Below are 24,735 nucleotides of genomic sequence, written 5' to 3'. Positions count from 1 at the left end.
TTGTTAGGAGAAATATAAACAATGATATGTGCTGTTTTTACTTAATCTTTCTGCTTTCTTTAGTGTCTGCGTCTGAATTCATTGAACTTATTTTACTATCAGTTTTATCAGCATTAATATCGTCCAAAACAAAAAGTTCATTAAGTTTGATTTGTATTTTGAATAGATGTACTAAAAGTTTATCATTGCCATCAAATTAAACGTAATTATAATTCATTAGATCTTAAAATCCCTTAATATTATCAGCGTGTTTAGTAACATCACTATTATATCATTTGCCTCATCTTCCATTGTTAATTTCGCGTGTAACAGCCTCTTACATGCCAATTTCATAACCGTTATCGAATGATTCAAACCAACAATAAACACGATACATAACATTTGTTTAACTACATCAATGAAGCTTCGTTAATTTCAGATTACAATCGCAAACGGCCATATTTGTAACAATGAAATAACTGTACACTTCATCACACACTGACCAATATTGCAAAATCTAGCTAACGCTATCAAATCAAATGACATTCATTACCTTAACTCAGAAGAACATAGGCTAGTCTTCGGAATTTTGACGGATAATAAGACAAGTGGCGGTGTGCGTGTCATGGGTCAATATTTGACATTTAAATAAGGCTGTTAAAAGTGAAATGACGTAAGATTGCGAGCTAGAGTTACGAAAGCACACAGTTGTCACTTGTATGCTTGATATTTAGTTGCGTGCAATATAATTGCGCGTTAGAAAGGTCACTCTTGGTAGTAATTGAAGATTAGATTGTCGTGCGTTAGAAACTAATGATGTAGGTATCTTGCTCCATGCTAAGTCTTGCAGAGGATGATAGATTTGCATCGTTAATGCAACACCTAGGTTAAATATTACGTGCTACGTGCCTTATTTGATATGAACATGGTTAAGCAAGCTCTTTGTACGATTGTTTTGTGTATTAATTTGACTTACTCCATAGATGTGGTAATGATTGACGGCGTTACGTTATTAACGCCTGATATTAGTAAGTTAATTTGTTTTAATGAGTTGTGTGATTTGGTAATGATAACTCGATACTGCAATGTGAATGTTAAACGACTTGGCAGCTTTGCATAAAAAGTTAAAGGTACCAAAATGTGTTAATCAAGATTTGAATTTTACACCAAGCAACCATACTCACTTATAAGAATGAAGAGCACAATGTAATTTACATGCCTAAATAAAGGAAACCCCAAAAAACAAAAGACGATTAAAACGACGAATCCCAAATGCCCTTTTAACGTGGGAACATTTGGTATTCGTGGTGTCCTTGAAATTAAAGACACTCAAAGGCACCCTACATCCGCCTGGCCGATATTATTTTTAAATTACGAGACAGATACGCTCGGAAAGTAGGTAAATCAAGAGATACAATGCCCGAACAATGATTTAAAATACATTAAAATTGTATTTTCTCACACAAAGGCATAATCATATTTTCTTTTGGTAAGCTTACAAAAATATCAGACAGTGATTGTTCCTTTGCAGGACAAGCTGCAATCGAAATACCCTTTACAAAATATCGACCCACGGAGTGATTTGCATTTTTAAAATCAAATCCTTAAGACATCAAAGTCCTTTCATTCCTCGAACTGTCTGATTTGCAATAATGTCATGATTAATTTCAAAACGCATTGTGGCAAATAAGCTGAGTAACTTAAAAATCTGATACAAGAATACCTTATTTAAATAAAGAAATAAGGATATGAATATAACAAGTGACATATTCGAAATTCGTGTCCACAAAATTGCAGGTTTTGCGTAATTTGGGCCAAGCAGTAAAGTTCCCTACAAGGGCTTTAATCGTGTCTGTACGTACACGCAGTTAACATAACAACGTTACTGTTGTAATTCTTCACACCCACTGTCATTTGGTTTAGCATCGTGACTCGATTTCGGACATGACCCTGCAAATCGTACTAAATCTCTCAGATTAAAACAAACAACATAATTACTAAGTTACTCATAATCTGTGTTATTGCCAAATGTTTGATTAACATCAATCTCACGAAAATCTGTGTGTAGTGCAAACAACGTTCCAGCCAATTGACATTTCGTTAACTCCGACCTCTTTGCAAAGTTCAACCTTCATTTCGATTTTAGTATCGAGATATTGGTAATTACGTTCCATTTTATACCGAATTCGTGGAATATAATAAGAACGATCCGATCTTCAACAACTAAATCGAATATTAGGTCATTTGCGTTTTGCTTAACAGCTTGCTGATTTTCAAATCGAGGTTCTCGAATTGCATGATGTGCTGTAATTATATCCTTACGTCCTTCCCTTTCCCTCATTACGTTAACTGGACGACCTCCAAACTTATCGTCAGCAGCTGTTTCATTTTAGTTCATTTTTGCAACTTTAATGTATACAGGGTTACTGGTAAGTAGACCGCATCCTTTCAGGAGGTGATAGTATAGGTCAATACGGACAAATTTGACCCTGGGATACACTGGGCAAAAGTTAACCCGTTTCAAGATAATCGAATTTCAAGATCAGTCGTCTAGGTACACGTATAACTTTTCATTATTAGTTAAAAGTCTCATTTTTGTGGATTTTTGTTTGTTTTTGGATAGAAGATGAATCATTTCATAATAACAAACCATAAAACTGTACAAATCTCAGAGGAAATTATAGCGAACAGAAATTACTTTTTTAGTAGATATTTTCTCAAAAATATTACTTTTCATTTTTTTGTGCAGAATACTTAAAAAACATCTACATTTATATGGCTATCCAAAAAGCCACAAAACACACAAAAATCCGCAAAAACGAGACTTTTAACTAGTAATAAAAATGTATACGTGTACCTAGACGACTTGTAAAGAAAAGATCTTAAAATTCGATTATCTTGAAACGGGTTAACTTTTGCCCAGTGTATCCCAGGGTCAAATTTGTCCGTATTGACCTATACTATCACCTCCTGAAAGGATGCGGTCTACTTACCAGTAACCCTGTATATTGACGACTTTTTGCTATAAGCGTTTATGCTCTACAATCAAGTTTTTAAAGTGGTATAGACACTTGTATTAAACACAGCTTGCAAGTTTACTATGAGGACATAATGAATGCTGTATGTCACGATCCCCCTTCTTTATCTCTTGGGCTATTTACATTATGTTCCGCCTTGTTAAGAACAGTAATAACATCGCATTAAACTCGAAAATAGTAAACTGACTATGCTCAAAACTTTCCACAGCACATATTTAACAATTCTTTATAATTTTGACGTCATCATTATCACGGTTAGCCAGCATTCCGTTGCCTACGCCGATTCCAGTTTCACTTTTTAGCGTCTGTTCAGTGAAAGTAAGTAAGTTGTAAAGTTGATTCGAACTCCCAACTCTTCCTTTCATACGGCTCGTGCTGTATCATAACATTATAACATCAACCTGATGTGTTTCCTGCTTTATGTCTTTTTTATATTCGTTCAATGTTTTGATTGTTTACTCTTAATTGCTTATCTGCAGTAACTTGTCCAGATTGCAACATTATAGTGGTCTTACTTTTTGGGTATCGGTACTTACGATTTCCGATTCGCATTATTACGCGAACGTTAATCTGCCTTATGAAATACATTGTACAATTCGGCTGGTTTACGTTTCAGTAAGAATTAACATAAAAACAATATTGAGTGCGACGGTTATTTAAGAAATATGCTTTACCAGATGATAAAAAAACAAATATTTCAATATTTGCATGAATGAATATGCAATAAGTGTCAGGATTCCATTCATAATACACTTTCAAGTAATACATCATTATTAATCGTGACTCCATCTATAGTATTATCAGCAATGTTGCTTTTCCATACTTTGTTATCATTGATCTTTTCTACTGTATCGGTAACGTCCTTGCATATCAAAGTCTAAATAGTTATACCCATACCTGGTTTGAAGTCGAGGCGAACGGGTGAGCAGGAAGAGAACAACTTTCGTTTTCACGCACCTGTCTTGTTCTGCAGCTTTTATATGCAATTTTTTATCTCGAGTCAAAGTCGACTCAATCTTGTGAATGATACGGTTGATATTTGTCTGCTAGGAAGTAATTAATAGTCTTGTGATGGTCAGTGATCTCTTGGGATTTATGCTATTTTTCTGTTCTGCTTTTATTGTGAATTCCCGTGGCATGATGATTTTGACTAAAAATATTTTACATGGAATCGTTGAATTTTCATGGATTTTAGTCTTATAGCTTCACGATCTACTTTGATACACAATATTTGTAACATTATAAAATATGATTCCATGCTCCTTTAAAATAAATAACAACATTCAATTTAGCACCACAGTTAGTTCAAGCATTATACAAATGACAGCCAAACGGTTCTAACGCAATTTAGTTTTGTTATGCTTAAATATCTGGTCATTTAGTACCATCAAAGGCTTGACGACCCAACAATAAGAATTGCATCCAACGAGTACTTTATCGTAGCCTTCACACTAATCTACTGAGCCTTGCCAAATTTTGTTAGCTTGTTTATTGTCACTGGAAAAATAATCATATGACTATTTTTAGAGTTCCATTTCTCTATCTAATGGAGCTTCATCTGAATTATTTTATCTATATTTTATATATATTTGTTGCTTCGTTTCGTTGCTGCCCTGTGTTTTCCGCCCCATTCTGTGCAAACTGTACGTGGTCCTCAATTTTCTGCCAGTTCTCTTTGCACCACAACACTCATATTTCCATTCTTGTCGTTCTACTCTTTTATCATCAAACTTTTACTGTCCTCTATAATACTATTAATGAATTGGCTAAATTATAATATTATCCACATTACCTACTTAGCTCCGCCTAAAATTTTACGTAATGCCCCTTAAACTTTCGCTCACGAGTATGCGTGTTCGTAATGTGTGCGGAGATTCTCACACTATGTTTATTGTTGGCAGATGTTTAAGATAATTTACAGTAGTAACGCTATCTTTGAACGTTGTTATGTCATTTGGTGTTCGTGTTTCTCTATTGACTTAGCAAGTTACGTTTCTACGTGTAAAAGTATAATCTGTTAATGTCTTATCTACCTTTCATTGTAACATTCATTGTGTATTTGCAGTCTCTTCTACTATTCAGTCTTTGAAATTTTTGTCAGCTGCACCTAAGTCTTGTATTTTTAGTTCCTGCAACTTCAACTCCTTTCAAATGATTTGCTCAGGTACAGCTGTAAGTGACAGCAAAAACTCCAAGATCCTGATCATGCTCCATACAAGGAAACCTTACCACATTTTTTGCCGCACTCACGCATTCGCTGTCCGGAAATAGCCTGACACTCCCAAACACGTTCAGTCGTCATCAGTCACGTTGTCAGTCATATGTTGTCAGTCAGCAGGTTGGTCGTCCAGCAATTAATCAGCCTTTGTCATGCTTACACGACAGTAACACTTGTTTTTAAGCCTATTGGAAATATGAATAACGGACTACAAATACGCAGTTATGTAGAAACGTAATTAAGACGTCTTGAGTTAGAAAATTTGTTAACAGTCTATGGTTTGATTTTTGGTTCGGTGACAGGTTTAATAAATGACCTAACTGCCAAAAGCCAAAAAAGGTTTTCTTTTTTAAGTTTAGAATTTTTTATTTTTAGAATTCTAAAAAATAGGCAAAATAGTCAAAACAAAAGCAATGCTTAAATCTGTAACTAAAATTAAAATTGGAGCTCATCTTCTAGATTCAATTACTTATATAAGTATGAAATTGGTCCACTTTATTATTGGCTAATGTAATATGTACGGCAATTTAGTTTCAAACAATTGAATGAATTATTGCGAAACTGCCAAGTGCGTGCTGACCATTACATGAAACGTTTATTTCATTTTCTTAACACATTACACGATGTAATGGGTGTAAGATTTCTTATCTGTAATTCTTAAGTTCCATTTTATTTATTTTCTTTTGTGAAATTGTCTCTTTAAGAGTCACGGAACTATGTACAATGAAAAGTCTAAAAACTAACTTTGCCGTGCCCGACAGGGTCCATAATTGTTTCTTTTAATTTTACCCACCAGCCTGTACACATTATGGAATGCAATAAAGTTATTGAGTATTGAAAAAGAAAGTATCACTTTTTCTTATTAAGTTTTTCTTTGTTACAGTAATTTTTAATTTGTTACAATCTTTTGTAAAATTAATAGCAAAATTGATTGTATATTGGTGTCTAAAGTTGAGATGATTAGACGTGGCATGCAAATTCTTTCGTTGATAAATTTCGTGGTTCTAATAAACTAATCTGAAATACGTCAAGAGGGGAACCGTGACTGAGTTATAAACACAGTTTGAGATATTAAAAATTTGCCCAATATCCAAATTGCTGTATCTTGTGCTTACTAAGAGTGCCACACACTACAAACTTTTAGTCGGGCGATAGTTGGTTTTGGACTAGCCGATAGTTTGTTTGGGCTCATAAATCAGTATGAAGATGAATGGTTTGTACGCATATCACAAAGTTAGAGGTACTTAACTGGTATCATATCGACTGGAAACGTTGTTTGGAAACAAGATTTTCTTCAATATTTTTTTTGGTAAACATTAGGTCAACGGTCGGTCAACTATTTAGTCTGCAGTGTATTTAATAAGTATTTTAAGTCAATATTCATATAACGTTCACTTTCAATGAAATAACGACTCAATCGTAGAATTTATTACATTTGCCGATTCGTGACTTGCCTCCGCCAGAGGTCAGGATACGCCATTAAATTATTGCTTTACCAGAGGTCTAGTAAATCAAATTCAGATTAAAATGAGATTATACAGACTTATATCGACCGTTTGTTTTCATTTTGTACGTAAACTTCGTATTTTGTGTTGAGTCATAGTTTGTTACCAAATAGTTCCAAATTTTTGGGTAGTTAGTGATAGATGACATGTAAATATATCAACTGTAGGTTCAATAAATACTCTCTGTATGACATTTTATGTTAGCAGAAAAAACTTATCTGCATCAGCACTGTAATTATGCAAATGTGCATGTCTAAGTATACGAACAGCTTAGCTACCGATGCTTTTTGCAAATATAAGAAAATGTGTTAATAACGATAATTGCAAAAGTTCACTCAATAAATTAACACTTTAACATCCAAACAGCGCAAATGCTAAGAGAACCTTTAACAAAATTTATTGGACATTAACCAAGCTTTACAATATAATATATTCCTTATATCAATACTAATATAATATTATATTAATACTAAGTTTTCCAAGAAAAGCTCGAGTTGCCATTCACTGTAGGCTTGCATTCTATCAAAGGTCGTCAAGAGATGACCAAGGTTGCTCCACATAGCTGCAGGTTGATGGAATAAATGAACCCAGCTCAACTCAATTAAGCAACCACTTAGATGATTCAAACAACTGGAGACGACAATGCCTTGCCTTTCTACCAAAGATAGAACAAGAGGGCCGCTCACAAAGAGTCTATATGTGTACCTAAATCAAGTTCATCTTTAAGTTTTGTATTTTTTTTTCGTGTGTGTAGTGAAGTGATCGAAAATGCATGAATCCACACATTTTTTACTCATGTGCTATCGCTATTTGAAACTTTGCCTCGCCTCGCGTATTTCGGTAAGTAGACTTTTCGCATAGATAGATTCATGCTGGTCCTGTTGGTTAATTGTTCTTAGAGCAGACGACATATTAGCTCAATGTTTTATTCATTTCATCTAGGATTAAGTCTTTGAGGACAGATCGTTTTATTGTTGCTAGCTTTGTGTGTGTGTGTGTTGAATAAAGTAGTTTTAGGTAAAGCTTTTTGCTTTGATATTAATACTAGTTTTTATGTCCTTTGTACATTGTTGAAACATATCAGTCACATTGTTATTTTTTATTTAAAACCTAATTTTAATATCTAGATCTCGCTGTGTTGATAATTATTGCTTTCTGTTATCATTATCATCATTTTGACACAATGATACACGTATTATGTTTTAAAATCGTCACTCGAATCGATTCTCACTTCTTTACACACGATATACCTACGGAGCAGTAATTTGAAGACATCCAACTCAACTTAAAAGTAAGATAGGACCATGCTATCGATAATAAAAATCGGCAACACAAAAATACTAAAAGAAAAAAAAATTACAAACGAAGGACGCAGGAACACAGCCTACGGATCCCCTTTTTCTTAAAAAAAATTGAACGTTAATTAAGAACCCACTCCCAAAAGGGTTTAATGGTTCTACATCACAGGACGAAACACACAGAAATTGAATTTAGTTACAAAATACAAATAAAAAAGCGTTGTTTCAGAGATACGCTTGTCGGCCCAAATGTGAGATTTATCATCGATGTTATTAATGAAATGAACCTTTTGAACTTAGTGTCGAAAATAACTTTATTTTGAAGTGTAAAATGTACTTTGAAAATTATTTTTAGACTAACTAATATTATAAATATGAAAGTAATTCTGTCTGTCTGTCTGCCTGTTACGCTTTCACGTCTAAACCACTGAACTGATTTTAATAAAATTTGGCACAGACATAGAGTTGACCTTGAGAAAGAACATAGGATAGTTTTTATCCCGGACTTTTGAAGAATCCTCTTGGAAACGCGATATAACCGAACTCTACGCGGGCGAAGCCACGGGTGGAAGCTAGTAAAATAATAAAATCGAAGTCCATTAATAATAGTATCATGGCTACCGAATAATTGAAAGTCGGAACAAATATTTTAAAGCTGAAAAATAAATTGCCAAAGCGAAGAAATATGTCACTCAAGCGATTTGCAAGTTGCATTTGACTGCATACATTTTTATTTGAAGCGGTTAAATGAATAATGATTATTGAATTTGTCAAAATAACATTTTATCTTTAAGCGTTTCAATTTATTTCAGTAATTTATTCATTTGGAATTAATTCTGAAAGGAACATGTGTCATCATTAATTTCTTTTTGAATTTGTTCTGTGCTTTTTTAAATCATCATTTAGTATATTTGTTTGGTTGTTTTGATACCAAAAGACATTTTAAACATAGGTTTTTGCAAGCTCCACAACAAATATCGAAATAAGTGCATTCGCTTTACTATAAAAGTATGATAAAAAATCGCGAATATAATATAATTGGTCACTATTACTTTTCTAAGAAAAAAATGCACGTATGTATATAAGTAAGTACTTGTCTATACTAATACCAGTTTCAAAGAATGCAGGAAACATGACCCTGCAAGGCCGTGGTACTGTTACTTGCGTATATGCACCAATTGCTGACGTGCAATTCTGAATTTTAATTATAACCATTTAGCGTACTTATTTGAATGGCACGTCTGTTTTTAAATAGTTTGTGTAATTTAAAATAGTCTATTTGAGCTGATATGAAAATAGTCGCAACCAATATTTAAATGTTAAAAAGCTTACTTTAACGACACTGATTAAGAAGAATCTTGGGAAAACTTAAGTGAAATCTTATAAAACATATTACTATTATCTCAAACAAGTAAGTAAATGAATTAACTAGCCTGTCAGCAAGCAATAGAATCCGAAGGTTAAAGCTAGTTAAAACACAAATGGCGTCATACCATCTCACACACATTCACCGTTCCATATTTAAAAGTTAAGGGCAAGGAATGACAGTTGTAGACCATAGTGTAAAGAATGCGTGCTTTCAACCAAGAAGGTGGCAATGTAACGCAATTTATGATAGTTTGTCTATGGTACAGGCACGCGTTTTATTTATGCAACTTCGTATTACAGTTATGTGGTATAAATTACTCAATAATTCGTGATAAGAATGTTTGATAGACATCTGATTAACGCCAATAAATGGTCGATAGCAATTGAAATGGTAGCAATTTATTTTACTATCGTAAATTGTGTTTCATTAAGCTTTTCCTCAGGTTGACCCAGATTTCCATTCTTACTCTTAATTCTGTGAGTCTACAGTTTAAGGTTTTATTTTGTTTAATTGGGCCATTGTACTTTACCTATGATACCCATGTTTTTTATAAGTTATGCAATATCTATAATAAATATCCTCACTAAATTGTTAAGCCCCGTTCAAATTTACCCTTATTCCATAAAATAAAATCTTTCGGAGTCGTTCCGAACCTCAAAATACTGATATTTCAAGCCACTTTTTGGCATCTCTACAGGAATATTAAAATTCCCAGCGGGATGTTGTTTCTAATTTAGTCAAATGACCTAACCTCCTTTAAATTTAGAACTTTTAGGATAGGGTCCAAGTTGTTTTTTACTTTTTTTAAGCATATCTCAACGCAAAATTGTTGCAGTAACATTTTGTTCCTACACTAAACACTTTTGTTGATTGACTACTTATTTACTATGTTTTCGTTGCAGCTTTATAAAAAGGTTTAATGTGCTACACATATCTACCTCATTTTGTGTACATAGATTCTTAGGAACATTTAGGAAGTTATAAACGAAGGTTGTTGTCAGCCTTATTTTTGATGATGTTTTTAGAAGTACTCTAATTTAAAAGATTTATAGCATATAATTCAGGCCCTTTTAAAAAAATATAATCTCTGAAAGTGTTTTGGTAGGCCATAAAAGTTTTTGAGGTCATCGTCCCGAAATTTAAGGAAAAAGACTCAAGTCTCAGGTAGAAACCTCACGTTTTAGTGCTTAAATTAAATAATCTTAAATTTTTTTATTTAGAAATGTGTCCAAATGACATCATGGCCATCTTTTTTCTTTTTGTAACCGACTTCGGTTTTTAGTGCAAGTGTCAGTTTCGCTTTTTTTTTTAATGTCGAAAATAAAAAGGAGGTTAATAAACTCTTTGTAAAATCTGTTTTGTTTTTAAGTATCCTAATTAAATATAATGGTATATATTACAAATTCAGTCTTGTCTATTACTTAAGAAATGAAATAGACTATCGTTCTTACTCAATGCATGTAACATTATAAGCAAAGGGCCAAGAATAAAAATCTTCGTTAGTGACATATTACAGCAACGGATAAAGATATTTATAATTACAATTATCTTCGCCCAATCGTTTCTAATTCGCATTAAGATGCAAATGATGATTCTAGCAGACGTTAAACGTATTAATACAATTAATTACATAAACACTGCTTCGTTTCATTAAGTTAGAGAAACACGCTAAACGATAACATGCGATATTCGTAACTGTTACGATATTGTGGATCACGAGAAAAATGTGGATCTTGTATGTAACGTAAGTCAATTACGAGATTTTTTTTTACGATAGCAAAAATCATCAAATGACACCTCCTGCTGTAGGCTAGCAGCGGTGAGGGAGTTTCAGACTTTTACTGACAAAAAATCCATCGTGTTCCGTCGTAGGCCCTTTGTGTACCAGGGCCGCGGTAACTCTTCCAAACATATTATATCACAATAAGCTCACCCGCATCATGACGTTTTTCGTCTATAAATTGTTTGGTAACGTCAGAAGAACGAATATTTCCCCCATTATGCAGACAATACTTATAGTTATAACATTCTAAATATTAAGTCAACTAAGTACATAATAAGGTCGTAGACACGGGTTGCAGTTTTAAAGTATTCATTTATCACAGCAGTATATATTTTTGACTTTGAACTGACAATGTCAGCGAGAGAATGTTGCCACCTAAAAAAAAAGAATTCGTTAATTAAAAAAATGCATTAAAATACACCAGGATATAATGACAAAATGCAGGTAGCAGTTCTAACATAAATAGCTTAAGGCGATCTAGGTGTGGCCAGCCTTGCATACTCGACACCATTGCTCGCACCTAACCGTATTTAAAATGTTCTATCAAGTTCAGATATCAATATAAACGAACAGTTTATTATTAGTGAGAAGCGGTGACGTGTGTTATGTAAATTATTCATCTGTACATAATGTCATAAGATACTATCAAATTCATGTAAAATAAATTGGCAGTAAAAAGTATAATGCTCTTCAAGGATTTGATAATGATAAAATAAAACCATAGATTTAGCTACATGTCTCTTTACAATCACATAAAATATGCCATACATCAAATCAATCATATTAATTCCAAAAATAAAATAATCATTCATAAAACAGAAACTAATATGGCCACTACAATGTCCTAACGAACTAACTTGACCATTACTTTCAAATAATCATTTGCTCATTGTGGCACAAATGTCAACGTCACGCCATCTGACGGCGAAACATCAGAACTATCTCGCTGCAACAATATGCGGTTATAAATCAGTTGAATGATTAAGCATGAGTGACTGTCCAATCGCGAATAACTACAAAATAGCACTAACGAAGACTATTCAGAGCAAATAACGAACTGAATATGACAATATGGAGCTAAATTATGAGAAGGATGACGCTACCAATTGTGTATTACTAGATATTGTAGCGCTGTAGGGTTGGGCAAAAAGTATCGACGTTTACGGTAACTATCGGTCAAAACACTTTTTAAGGAGATAAATAACTAATGAAATGCTTTATTGGAAAATACCTAACAGTTTTAGCAAGTGACGGTTTTTTATTTCTGAGACACTTTAAGTTCACTAAAAGATGGGGGAAAAATATTTTCCAACCTTATAATTTTACTTCTCACTTTCTAATTTTCATTCGTCTAAAAATACCTTGGTGCTGTTTATCGATATTTTTTCATCGACACTCTATCAGACAACCAGCCATCTACTAATGTACTAATGAGTGAATACAAAATCCTTCAAATTCGATACTCCATATTTATGGCAATGCTTGCAAATGATGGATTCTGATTAGAATTTGATTTAGTACCCTGAATGAGTCATTAGAGGCTTTCATATTGTATGAAGACGTTCAATAATTGGTTCATTTGGCTAATAGCTTTACTCTTAAACAGTGAATAGCTAAGCTGAGTTGTACAAAAGCCCTCGATGGTCATACACTTTTCTTTTTATTCTTGTCATTAGACTATTACGCTTCTTGAGGCCTCCTGGTTATTAATTACATTGCATTTAATTGAATGCCTCGTATTTCATTGCACATAAAAAAACAGTGTCTGTCTCTACATATGTGAGTAGTTTTGCCCAAAAAAACATACTTCCGCAAATCAAGAAATAACTCAAACAATCTTTCGTGTTACCAAAAAAAAACCAGACCACTATTAATAGATAAGTTTACCCATCAGACAAAATCGAAAGTAAACACTAATTCATCTCCAACAATAACAGATAAAATTGCTATAATCATCGCATATCATATGAAAATGAAAGTTATTCGATTCGATTTCGATGGCGAGCGGAAACTAAAAAAAGTTTAGACCATTATAACGATGATTATACAAGAAACAATTGCGAATAAATAAAACTGTTGTTTTTTCGATATGTTAGTGATGTGCGTTAACGATAATACTGTTACCGATGCATCGATAGTTTTTTAATATTTCCAACAAACAATTTTAAATCAAACAAATGTCGAATTAAATTGGTTCCATATTTTCCTATTTATATTTTGCTGTGCCATTTTTTATATATAATAACTTTTCTTTCTTTTTGCTTAAAATAGAATTTTATCAAGTTTTGACTATAATTTACATAAGAGATATCCTATATAAGAAAAATGATACTTTTTTCATTAATAACTACATTAAGATAGAAACTTTTCTATTTTCTTTCGATAACGATAATCGACTTTTAATACTGTGGTAACGTATTTTTAATTGCCAATTTATTTAGAATATCATTCAGCTCTGATAAAGAGGACAAAGAGTTTTTAAAAGAAAGAAATTCAACAGTAACAGCAGAGATAACAGGAAACCACAGACACTACATCCCTAGTCTATGAATGTAGATTTCGAAACTTTTTATTCAAGTAACGGTCTATATAGAAGCGGCTTTTTAGTGGCAAAATTGCCGAGTTATTGTTACATGTAGGCAAAAACAGAGGCACGTTTACACAGGCCGATGCCCGTTGAAATAGTTAGAGAATCCAAGCAAACATAACATAGGAAATTGATCTTTATGTTTTGAAACATAAGACACAATTTGCATTGACTTTTTCAAGTTTCTCAGACCAGTCTCTTCCTTGTTATGAATACTGTCTATAGTATCGTTTGTATTTTTATTATAAATCATCATATTATTGATTGATTGTGTTATTACGTCATCGGAGGCTTTGTGTGCATTTTTTGTTCAGTCGATAATTGCGGGCATTTATAAAATGCTCATCCGTCATCGCGTTTTGTGTTTGACTCATTCATATCCTCATAAATATTGTTCAGATATTAAAAGCGATTAAATTAGCAACTGACCAGCCATGCTTTATAACATTTTTATAAAGATTTTTACATCTCCGACTGCGTCTTCCAATATCCTTTGTTATTTACTTCCATATTTCTATCTGCAGACATTTCATTTTTATTTTCAATTCTAACCACATTTTTTCGTCCACTGTAATTGACTGTCAAACGAACATCACCGAGGTTTAACAATTTGACATAAAACACCTCACAAGTAAAGTCATACTCGAAGCAAAACACCGGTGATTACTAGAGCGGAACCTACGTTGCACCCGCCACGATGTCATCTGATTACAACAACATTGCCACATTAGGATTAATATCTAAACTTCAGTAATCATACCTTACAAAAGTAACTATAGCAAGGTCATTCTTAAACTGACGTTATGCAAGACAATATGAATGAAAACGTTTTGGTAAACGCTGGCAATGAAACTACTGTTAAAAATGTGTGTAATAAAACTACAGTCGTTTAAGGTAATGATTTTATTGTAGCAGCGAATAATGAAGGTTGTGGAAATGGAAAATTGGTAAAGACCTGCTTAATAGTTTGTGAATGAAATACTTAATGTATTCGTAACATGCTATTGATATATGTAAAGTGGTTGCTGTATTTTGCAGGCATGTAGCTATTGTTACAGTAGATACAAACTTGTGAATGCATTATGAATTTATTAGAATAGGAACAAATCATAACTACTTATAGAAATAATGTTTAATGATAATATTATTATTAAAAAACAATACTTGTCAACAGGAACACATACAAGAAGTACTGGACAAATGGACACAGATAGACGACGAGATATGGGCAAAAGTGATAGTGTTCGAGAGGAACAGACGCGTTGCCAAAGCATATGCGCGTGCTCCTGTACTTACCATCAACGGCTCGGACGATGGATTCGACGGCATGAGGTAAGAACAATGCTTAGAAACTACGCATCTTAATTTAGAATCAGAAATTACTTAAATCGAACAATGACCGATATTGCAACCAGACCAGAATCGAATAGGACTTTGGAATCGGTAAAACTCGCCGAGTAATAATTTGCTATAGCGAATTCCAAAACTAAGCAATATCAAACGCAGCCCGACCAGATATTTCTCAATCTAGTTTACAAACACACCTAGTTTTAATTATAATCAACTTGCAACTAATCCGAGCATAATTGCGAAATGTCTGCATTGCTAACTACTAAGCCTTAGCCGACTCCATTGTGGCACGTGGGTGCTCTAAATTCTATACAATCCTGTTTATTATCTGCGAACATATTCATTTCTTGTTCCTAATCAATAACTGTCAGGTTTAAGTTCCCGATAACATTTTCTTCCATTGCTTCTAATTTACATTGTTATACTTCTTAATCACGCCGATTCAATTCTCTGGTCTGTCAATTACTTTGGTCAAAGTCAATTTATAGTTAAATTCAATAGTTGTTTGGTCCTGCTTCAGATTAAGGACAAAAGTATGTTGAACCTCTTTTGTTGGTGATGTAATTCATCGCCTTCGCTACAAAGTTCTAGCATATTATTTAATCCTTCTATTATAACTAATCGTTTTGTAAGATCTTATCCAACATTATTTTTAACACCTGCAGTCTCGTTAAGGTCCCCGAATACTAAATCATTTTAATTAGTTTCTACATCAATGGGATTAGCTACCTGTATTTTTAATTGTTCACCATTATCGTTATGGTAAATCGTTTCTCAATAATTACCATTGTGAAACTATTTCTGGTTCAGTTGCTTTGGACCTGTTGGAGTCACGTTGTTGTGATATGTTGAGCTTATCGATTAGAAGGAGACATTCAGCTCATTATTTTACTTGTGTGACTGGCTCTTTGTCATTCGTTTTCGTCAGTTGTCTTGTCTGATGTTTGACCTTATTTGCTTTAATTAGAAAATTGTTAGTAACAATATATATCACTTGGTCAAATGTCAAATTGCTTATTAATGTGAAATGATCAATGTTTCTTTTTAATCATCGCCAAGGCTGATGTAATCTGTACCCTACTTCCATGGAAGTTCCTTCCATACAGTACGTAAATAATTCAATGTTGTACTCCAGTAATTGATAACTTCCTCTCATCATTATTATAGTTTCGCGTATCGTTTTTCTAATCAAATTAAATTATGATACGTAGGTTTTGATACGAGTTATAGAAGGAAGATTTTATAGTAGCAATTTAAGCATGCTACACCAACCTTAACGTTTCTGAGTACAAATGATCCTACTTAAATCCTTTATTTGGGGAAAATGAACGTTGACCTTGAAATTAAAATATTGAGTTTCTTACTAAATATGACAAAGCACCTAACAACTTTACCTTATTGATTAAGAGCTTACGTAAATCATAAATCGGCAAATACCAAAATATTTAAACACAGTTACAAAGAATGACATAGAAATGCAAGAATTAAAATTACTAACTGAAAAAATCATACGTCAAGACTTGCGTATCTAACACAATTAAAAGGCCAATAGCGCTATTTTTTATTAAATCCAATGAATGGTGTGAATTATATATAGATACCGAAGTAAGCGTTAACAAAAGACACGAAGCCAACGAAGCGTGGGCCAAGCAAGGTTACGACAACGATACTAACTGTAGTTTCACCTGTTTTAGTGAAGAATAAAATTTATCAAGATCATAATTCGTGTCAGCACGCGTGATAGTGAAAGTTTTGCGATAGAGTAGGTGTTAAACAAACAGTGGTACATGATAATGATGATGAATGAGAAGAAACATTACAAAATAAGAAGGATTTAAGAGTTTTGTTTCATGTTAAAGCAACAATTGCAATTTTTCATTTTTTTATTTCATTATTCAAATATTTTGTTGTTTCTACACCAACAACCACTTTCTCATTTTACTATTAAATCATCAACATAATAGCTGTAGAATAGAGAATTTAGTATCACTATTAATAAAACCTGTTGCATCGTCAATTAAATCCTTGGACTTTCTCAACATTCTTTCCTATAGATTTTTTATCATTTTACCACCACCAGATTTAGTGACTCCACTAAAATTTGCAATAAACTCAAAGCGGTAACTAGTTCCTCTATCTGCCTTACAATCATTCGTAACAAACCCATACTCCTTTCAAGCGCACTGATTGTCCAATTATCCTTAGTATATGGAGGCTGCAGTAACAAGCCTCTTGTTCAACAAAATCAGTAATTGTAAACACTTCAATATGCTTACGTATATTATTATCATAGTCTCAGCTATCCCTTATAGCGAGGCAGCGTTAGGCAACCTCGCGTGCGAAAACGTCGATAACATTTTGATTATGGCAATCAATTACCCAACAGTGTGGCCAACACATTGAGGTTACGAGGATTGATACGTTAACAGGCGAGTTTTGACAAGAGCTGTTTGTCGGTTAGCTTTGGCGATCTTAGTTCACATTTTCAAAATGATTGATAGGCCTGATTAATCCATCCCAAAATACTTCTTGTGTTTTGGGACATATCTTTGATTCCATTGTTTTTTAACCTTTTTCTTAATCTTTATCGTCTTTAATATCAGCCTGTCAATTAAATTGCTTATCTTTTACTTGCCCAACGGAAGTCTAAGTAGGTACAAAAATAGCACTATAAACACCGGATCTAGCAACCTGATCAGTTACTTGCGCACCAATTAATACCAAATTAATAACATAAATGCCCTCGGTTTTCCTCGATAAGCTGTCACCGGACCTTAGCCAACTTGTTATAGATATAGCCGTGATCAACCAGTCACTGGGAGTTCGTGACCTAACTACTAACGACATGCTGGAAATACGAGATACTGTATGTTTCCCTGAAGTTATGACAGATAGAGCTGTTGAAAACCAAATTATCGCGGTCCGTTTAGTGTCAGTTATAGCTAATTTAGTGGTTGGTAATAAATATGTTTTAGTGTTGCAATAGTTGTGCGTAATGTTGCTAAACTCAGTTCCTTTCCCATGATAATTTTGTTCGTTATTCAAATTAGTTGTAGCTATTAAATTTTGGTTTTCGTCAACCTTGTGTACTGCTATATTTAATGACACAGTTGTAAAATATCTATCAACTTCTGCAAATACAGTCTCCGTAATTGCACTGAATTCCTTTTCCTTTTCATTCCCAGGTTGTTAAGAATGTATGTCAATCGTCACGCTCTTTAACCACCACCATACCATCTGCTGTCTATACTTTTATGGCTATTAACTACCAACCATTTCTTTTCATACATGCAAGAGAAAATTTCCTTGATTACTTTCTTCATTTCAAAATTTCGATGGCGCAGTCCTAAAAACAATTGAAAAGCGTTCCTTTTTTTGAATAGAATATTTCGAAAACAGAAGCCCATGCTTCGTTCATTCTCAGTGTATCCAGTGGATATTGAATAAATACATAAAATTAAGATGATAAGAGTGGCGGCGCGTGCCGATGTGATCTGCGCGCGAGCACTCCAACCCGTAATGATACGGAAGTCCGTCGCCTCGTAGATCATCGTGGACTGTCCGAGCTCGCTGTGATTTTGTACAATACTTTACTGTATGTGCTGTAAACGGAGAGTTATGTTACTGTGGTATGTTGAAATGCTCGTGTATTTTTTTGTTTATTGTATGTGCTAAAGGTTCATAGGCATTCTTTGTGCTGCATTCAGTCTTAACAACATCAAGAAGTAAAAACATTAAAACACATTCGTAGTTTACTGCAATATTGTTGTAACTTATTTTACATTATGTGGTGAAAAATCTTTACCTACTCCACCTCAATTTTTTTTTCACTTTTTATTACCGTTTCATTGTTATAATTTGCGTTCCAAAGGACCAATAACGCTCTCACTGCCTTCCTTCTTTTTAATTATACCTTTCAATTTAACCTTAACACGCTACATTAAAACCAAAGCCCAAACCGTAATTTCCCTTAAAACATTTACCTCAAACCACCACAGCATTAAATCCAGGATTTATTTAAAGCTAGATTTGCGCCTCTAGTTTTTACACCGGCTACAAGTAGGAAGTGTCGCTGGCGCACCGACTATCAGATCCACACACACGAAAATCGCCATTTAATGAAACCAGCCTCTTAGAACTAGCATTTAATTAGTCCAGATCTAATGTAAGGGCTGGCTAACAGCGAACAATAAAGATCGAACATTCCCTCTAATAATTAGGACTGGGAGCCAGTGATAGTGGGCCGGCTTCTAATTTTATGTGAATTAATTGGACCTATCTTGTAGGAAGTGGGGTTTGTGCACTTGCTGGTTACTGGTGGGATGTAAAAGTAGGTTTGTGGATATAATTGTTCTGTTGCTGTTGGTTTCGGTTCTACATTTGTTTTTTTTTTATCTTTCGACTTGTTTTTGTTGTTTGTAGATTTAGGGATGGTACGGGCTCACTTGTGGTTATGAGAAATTGGGGGCACGAATTTTTAACTTGTAAAACGAGTTCAATTAGAAAGAAGGAAAATATCTAACATTTAAAGAATTGAACCAGTATCAAATTACAAATTCTAAGAAAGTGAATACGATATCTAAATTGACTTTCTCCACAAAAAAATAACAAATAAAAAATCACTAAATTCATTCAAATAAAGAACTGCAAAATTCCAAAATCAAATCACTACTAGAAATACTGAATCAACACTCCTCGTATATGATTGGCTAGAACGTACATTTCAAAATACGAACGATCAACGAACTCACCTGGCACTTCGACCCAGTTACCGACGACGCCCCGTCGATAAACTAGATCGTCAATCTGCCCACGCAACCATTACTATCATAATTTGCGACGTGAGGTCGTTCTTTTTAAGGCGCCATTTGTCATTTGTTTTTTTTTTGTGATTTTTGGTTAACAAGATGGCGTTTGGTTTGATAGGTGGCGCTTAGTGGTATTGGTTTTCCATAAATCGTGTATTATGCAGATAGATAAATAGATTACCTACCTGTTTTGATATATTTTTATTTGTTTTTATATTAATTATTGAAATAAATTAAACGTGATTCCTTGGCCAATTTTATTGGTTGAGAAGGAAAGTGATCTCAGAATTTTCATGTCATATTTTCGACAGAATTTCATTATTTTTCTCATTATTTAAATAGTATGACAAACCTTTAAATCTTTACATTATTTACACTCCATTCTGTCCACATTCCCAAGTATTTCTGACATAACATCGGAAAAAAAGTCGCTTAATCGCAAGTCCTTACAATCGTTAGTCGCATAACAGTGTTGTAATCGCAATACACGAACGTTATTGTTTATTGTGTTCTTATCGATATGTTCTTTGTACGGAACCAGTGTGTCAGTGCACAATGGGCTGGAACCTTGGTTTTTGTGGAAATAAAATGCACTGTGGGTAGGTCATGTCTGTGGTCTTTTGGTACGTGCTATAATTTGTTTGTGAAAGAATTTGTTTGTTAAATTTTAATGTAACACAGTGTGTGTTAAGGTTACAGTAAAAATTCGGAACTGTACTTAATTTTGAACACATTATTCAAAAACTGCCTAAATAGAGAAGTGAAATACTTTTTGCCCAGGTTCATAAAATACGTCTTATTAAGGTACACAGTTCCAAAAACAAAATAACAGGAAATTAAAAAAAAACTAACCACGTTTAGGCGGACAGTAGTTGAATAATATTACTAAATTCCATTCTATGTAGTGACAAAATATGTACTTTATTTCACGGACAAATCTACAGACATGACTTTCATAGCCGGAACTATGTTTAACACAATGAAAAGCTGCCCAGTCAACGCCCAGCCGGGTGACAAGACGAACGTTGTATAGATCCATGGAGAACAAAATGACAAGCAGAGATGTCATTACGAAAAATCATTTGAAGTAGTGTGCCGAAAATGATGCGGGTACAAGAAGGCGCCTCTCTTACCTTCCTCGCGGTACCTCCGCTATCTTTCCTGCCTCCGTGGGTAGAAGTGTAGGCTAATTTCTCAAGAAACTATTAAACACAACGGTAATACTAACAATTGCATATTTTAATTTCACGACTGGTAATATTCATAAAAATAAAACAGGTTTTCACACGAAATAGTGAGGATATACCGTTTTTTTTTTACTTTTTACGGGGTGACAGAGGTGACGGTAGAATTTTGGTGTAACTTCAAATAATTTTTGTCTAAAAAAGTGACCGAATATTCCTAGAATTGTCATTTAGCTTTGTAAAAACAGATGTAAGACATATTTAAAGAGAAAAAAAATATAGCAAGATTAACATTGGAATTATATTAATGCATGCCTATAGTTTCTGAGGATAACCTAAATGATTACTTAGATTACTTCTTGCCTCTAGATTGCTTCAGATTCTTGAATAGTAATTTGTCCTCAAATTGTATTACAATATTTTAACCCAGTGCGTTATTGCTGATTGCATTCATGTAATTATATGACAGTAACTACGTATCTGAGTAAAATAATGCAAAATCAAGTTTATCCTAGTGAAATAAAAACTTTAATAAAAATTAAAAGAGATTATGTGAAATAAGAACAAAAAATACAGTCCAAGAAATCTTGGAAGCTCTTTGTTATAAGCCATAATCAAGTAGACTGTCGTAATTCCTGAACCAGTAATTTTATAATGACAGACAAATTTACTGCAGTCCAGCATTTAGCTCAATTGCTGTAACCATAGATCCAGATCTGATCCAACGCCCACTAACTTAAGTTTCGTAATTGTCCTCATAATACCAACTACCAAAAGTACATTGTGGCGCCGACTGGTCCTATATCCTAATCGCTTGATGCAACAAATCAATCTGAACCCTATTCTGAATTCAGTAGAGCCTGCTTTAGAATACTCAGTGGCTGCAACATATGCCATTCCAGAAACATTTTGCACGAACTTAATGTCCTCGATTCTATTGTCTTCGACGATAGCAACAACTATATTTGCTGCTTTTAAACCCCTTGCTTAGGTATATTGAGCTTTATTGCCTGGATTTAAGTGAGCTTATGGAGTGAATGGATAGCAAATGTATCGTGGTATACTGTGTGATATAATTGTTTGTTTGTTATATTGTCCACATAATTGTAGCTGTAGATACGTTTGGAAAGTAGGGCGGCATTGAGGTAGGCTTTTGTAAGAGATCGCTTTGGTCAGTGTCAATGAATTTGTTTCAGATGTTACGCAAATGGTTGCCGTTATGATTTTTATGAAGTTATCGACGTTTTTTAATTGTTTAAACCAAATTGAATATGTTACGGAATCGAGATTCCTATCAAAGTTGAAAGACAATGTACTCACTTATTAATTTTTTTATACTGAAGTGATTGCTCCCTTTATTTAGATTTCTGTTTCAAATACTCACCAATTCCTTCATTTGCATTTCTTAAACAAAACATATTATGTTGTTGCATTCTACTGACTGACTTGCACCGAATGAAACAATGATTCTAATTTCTCTAAGCTTTTGTTCGGAACCTTTAGGTAAGCGCTTATGTATTGTCTGGCCACGCAGTTACGTCATCCAGACTTTGTTTTAAGCTCTAGGCAGACCTAAATCCTAGATGTGGTTTTGCAGCTTTTGCGTAACATGGTGGTACCTACTATGGGTGCCTATTTGCACGTACAATATCTACATTGTAGTAAGAGTCAATGTCTGGCATAAGAGAGGCTTAAATATCTTGATTAGTAATTGTTTGTTATAGCATCATTGTGAAATCATATTATAACAAGTACCTAAAAATTTTTAAATAATGGAAAAGCAAGTTATATTTGAAATCAGCTTTATGACGAACTATCAAAAACTAAGTCTTTGTTGATTACAACAAAATCATCATGATTAATTCTTGTTTAGACGAAGTCTTTACAAAACATAAAATATATGACTCGATGGGAAACATCGATCAGAACTCCACCCAGACCATAAAAGTACATTACCAATAAATAAAACATAATCAATGCCATAAATATCAATTAAAACATTAACTTACTAAACTAGACTATCTATAGATAACTGATAAGGATCGCTCTAAAACTATTAAAGAAACCTATTGTTCTTTATAAGGCTTTATAGCGTGCTTATAAAATTATAATAGATTCAGGAAGTTCTAGATTCTTTGTTTTTAGATAACATCTTTGAAATTATCTTGGGCTTATTCATTTCGTTTTAACTGAAGTAAGCTATAAATGATTTTCAAAAAAACTGAAAATATCCTAATAATAATTTGAGGTGTACTTAAAAGACACTAAAAAAATTGAATCAAGCAAAATTTTACTGTAGTTTGCATTTTTAATCTATTAGAAACTGCCAAGCAAGCACGCAAGTATTTAGAACCTCCGCATGTATAACTATACCTATAATCTTACTTTGGACATGCTCTTGCATAGCAATGCCTACAAATCGAACTACCTACAGTTTGTACCTGCCTCTGAATTAGCAAACATTCCTATTCCTAAGTCCACCGGGTTTACAAGCAGAACCAGTTCCCTTTACACGAAAAGGCTCACTTTCATTAATCGACCTCAAACAATTTAAAATATCCACTTAACTTACTTAAATCGCAGTCGCGTGCTAGATCTAATTTATAAATAAAAATGGCCGCCAAGCAATTCCAATTCTAACAACTCGTAAGAACTCAATTAAGATTTTAAACTTAGTCGCTCTGGCTTCTTGACGCCTAACACCGATTAACTAAAAATAACTAGACTAACAACATTTTAATGGTAATACATAATTGAAGACAGTGGGCTGATTGGAATGCGATCTCTGATTCTTGCTTTTTGATAATTAGACGTCCTGTGTATCCTTGGTTATCTTGACATCTAAATCTGTATTATGAACGTCTCGTTTTTTTTGCCTTCAGTCAAAACTCATAAACTTTTGCTTTTATCGTTTTATTATTTTACCTATACTTACATACTGTCATCTAAGCGTTCTTCCATTATTTACTCAAAACATATTTCACGCTATTTTCTACGAATGTAGTTTCTAAGTTTTCCCAAAAGAGAAATCATCCGTGTGTCTATAGCAACCGGAATCGCCAATTATCCAGTCGGACATACATACGCTACTGCGCCCACATCTATTCATCACTGTCCATCACCGCGAGGATGCCTGGCTACATTCACAATATTTTGATTGACACTGACTTAATTGCTTCTTACTGCTACTACACGTAACCTCACGATCCCTCTCAAAGTGGAGCAACAATTAAAGCCATAGTTTCAAATGTTTCTAGCTTAACCGTTCATAACTGCATTAGATCCATTGAAGGCGTTTCGCCAGATTCCGATTCCATTAGAGATAATCACGAACTTAAATGACTGTATCTTTACAATTCAACGTGTGAAAAGTGAAGAATAAATATAAATAAAAAAGCACTTATTGCGTGCACTTAACGTATAAATTCGAACAACAAATCAGTTTGATGTGTGGACACGTACATTGACTTTTCTACGCTGATCTAAACTGTCAATATATGCAAATATGGCGCATATCTGATGTTCGGGCGCACGTGGGTTAGTTTAAGTCGCTTCTGTCGTTTAATAAAAAGATTAGTGGTGTTGATTCGACCCACGGAGGCGCGTTCCGTGTTTC

The 24,735-nt window shown here is 33.7% G+C and overlaps 1 protein-coding gene across 6 annotated transcripts in view; it reads left to right on the top strand.

Annotated features, from left to right (window-relative positions):
- Positions 1-24,735, top strand: part of LOC124630432 — a 148,727-nt gene that overhangs the window by 83,893 nt on the left and 40,099 nt on the right. For all 6 annotated transcript variants that reach the window (XR_006984429.1, XR_006984428.1, XM_047164354.1 and 3 more), the window contains exon 3: positions 14,952-15,109. Coding sequence is in view for 4 of the 6 variants with exons in the window: in XM_047164354.1 (XP_047020310.1) it covers positions 14,952-15,109 (158 nt within the window). In the remaining 2 variants the exon portion in view is untranslated. The remainder of the gene's footprint in view (positions 1-14,951; positions 15,110-24,735) is intronic.

The sequence above is a fragment of the Helicoverpa zea genome, chromosome 1, assembly GCF_022581195.2.
Source record: "Helicoverpa zea isolate HzStark_Cry1AcR chromosome 1, ilHelZeax1.1, whole genome shotgun sequence".
In the NCBI taxonomy this organism is placed as follows: domain Eukaryota; kingdom Metazoa; phylum Arthropoda; class Insecta; order Lepidoptera; family Noctuidae; genus Helicoverpa; species Helicoverpa zea.
Note: the sequence above shows the minus strand (reverse complement) of the source record. Positions and strands in the feature narration are given on the sequence as shown.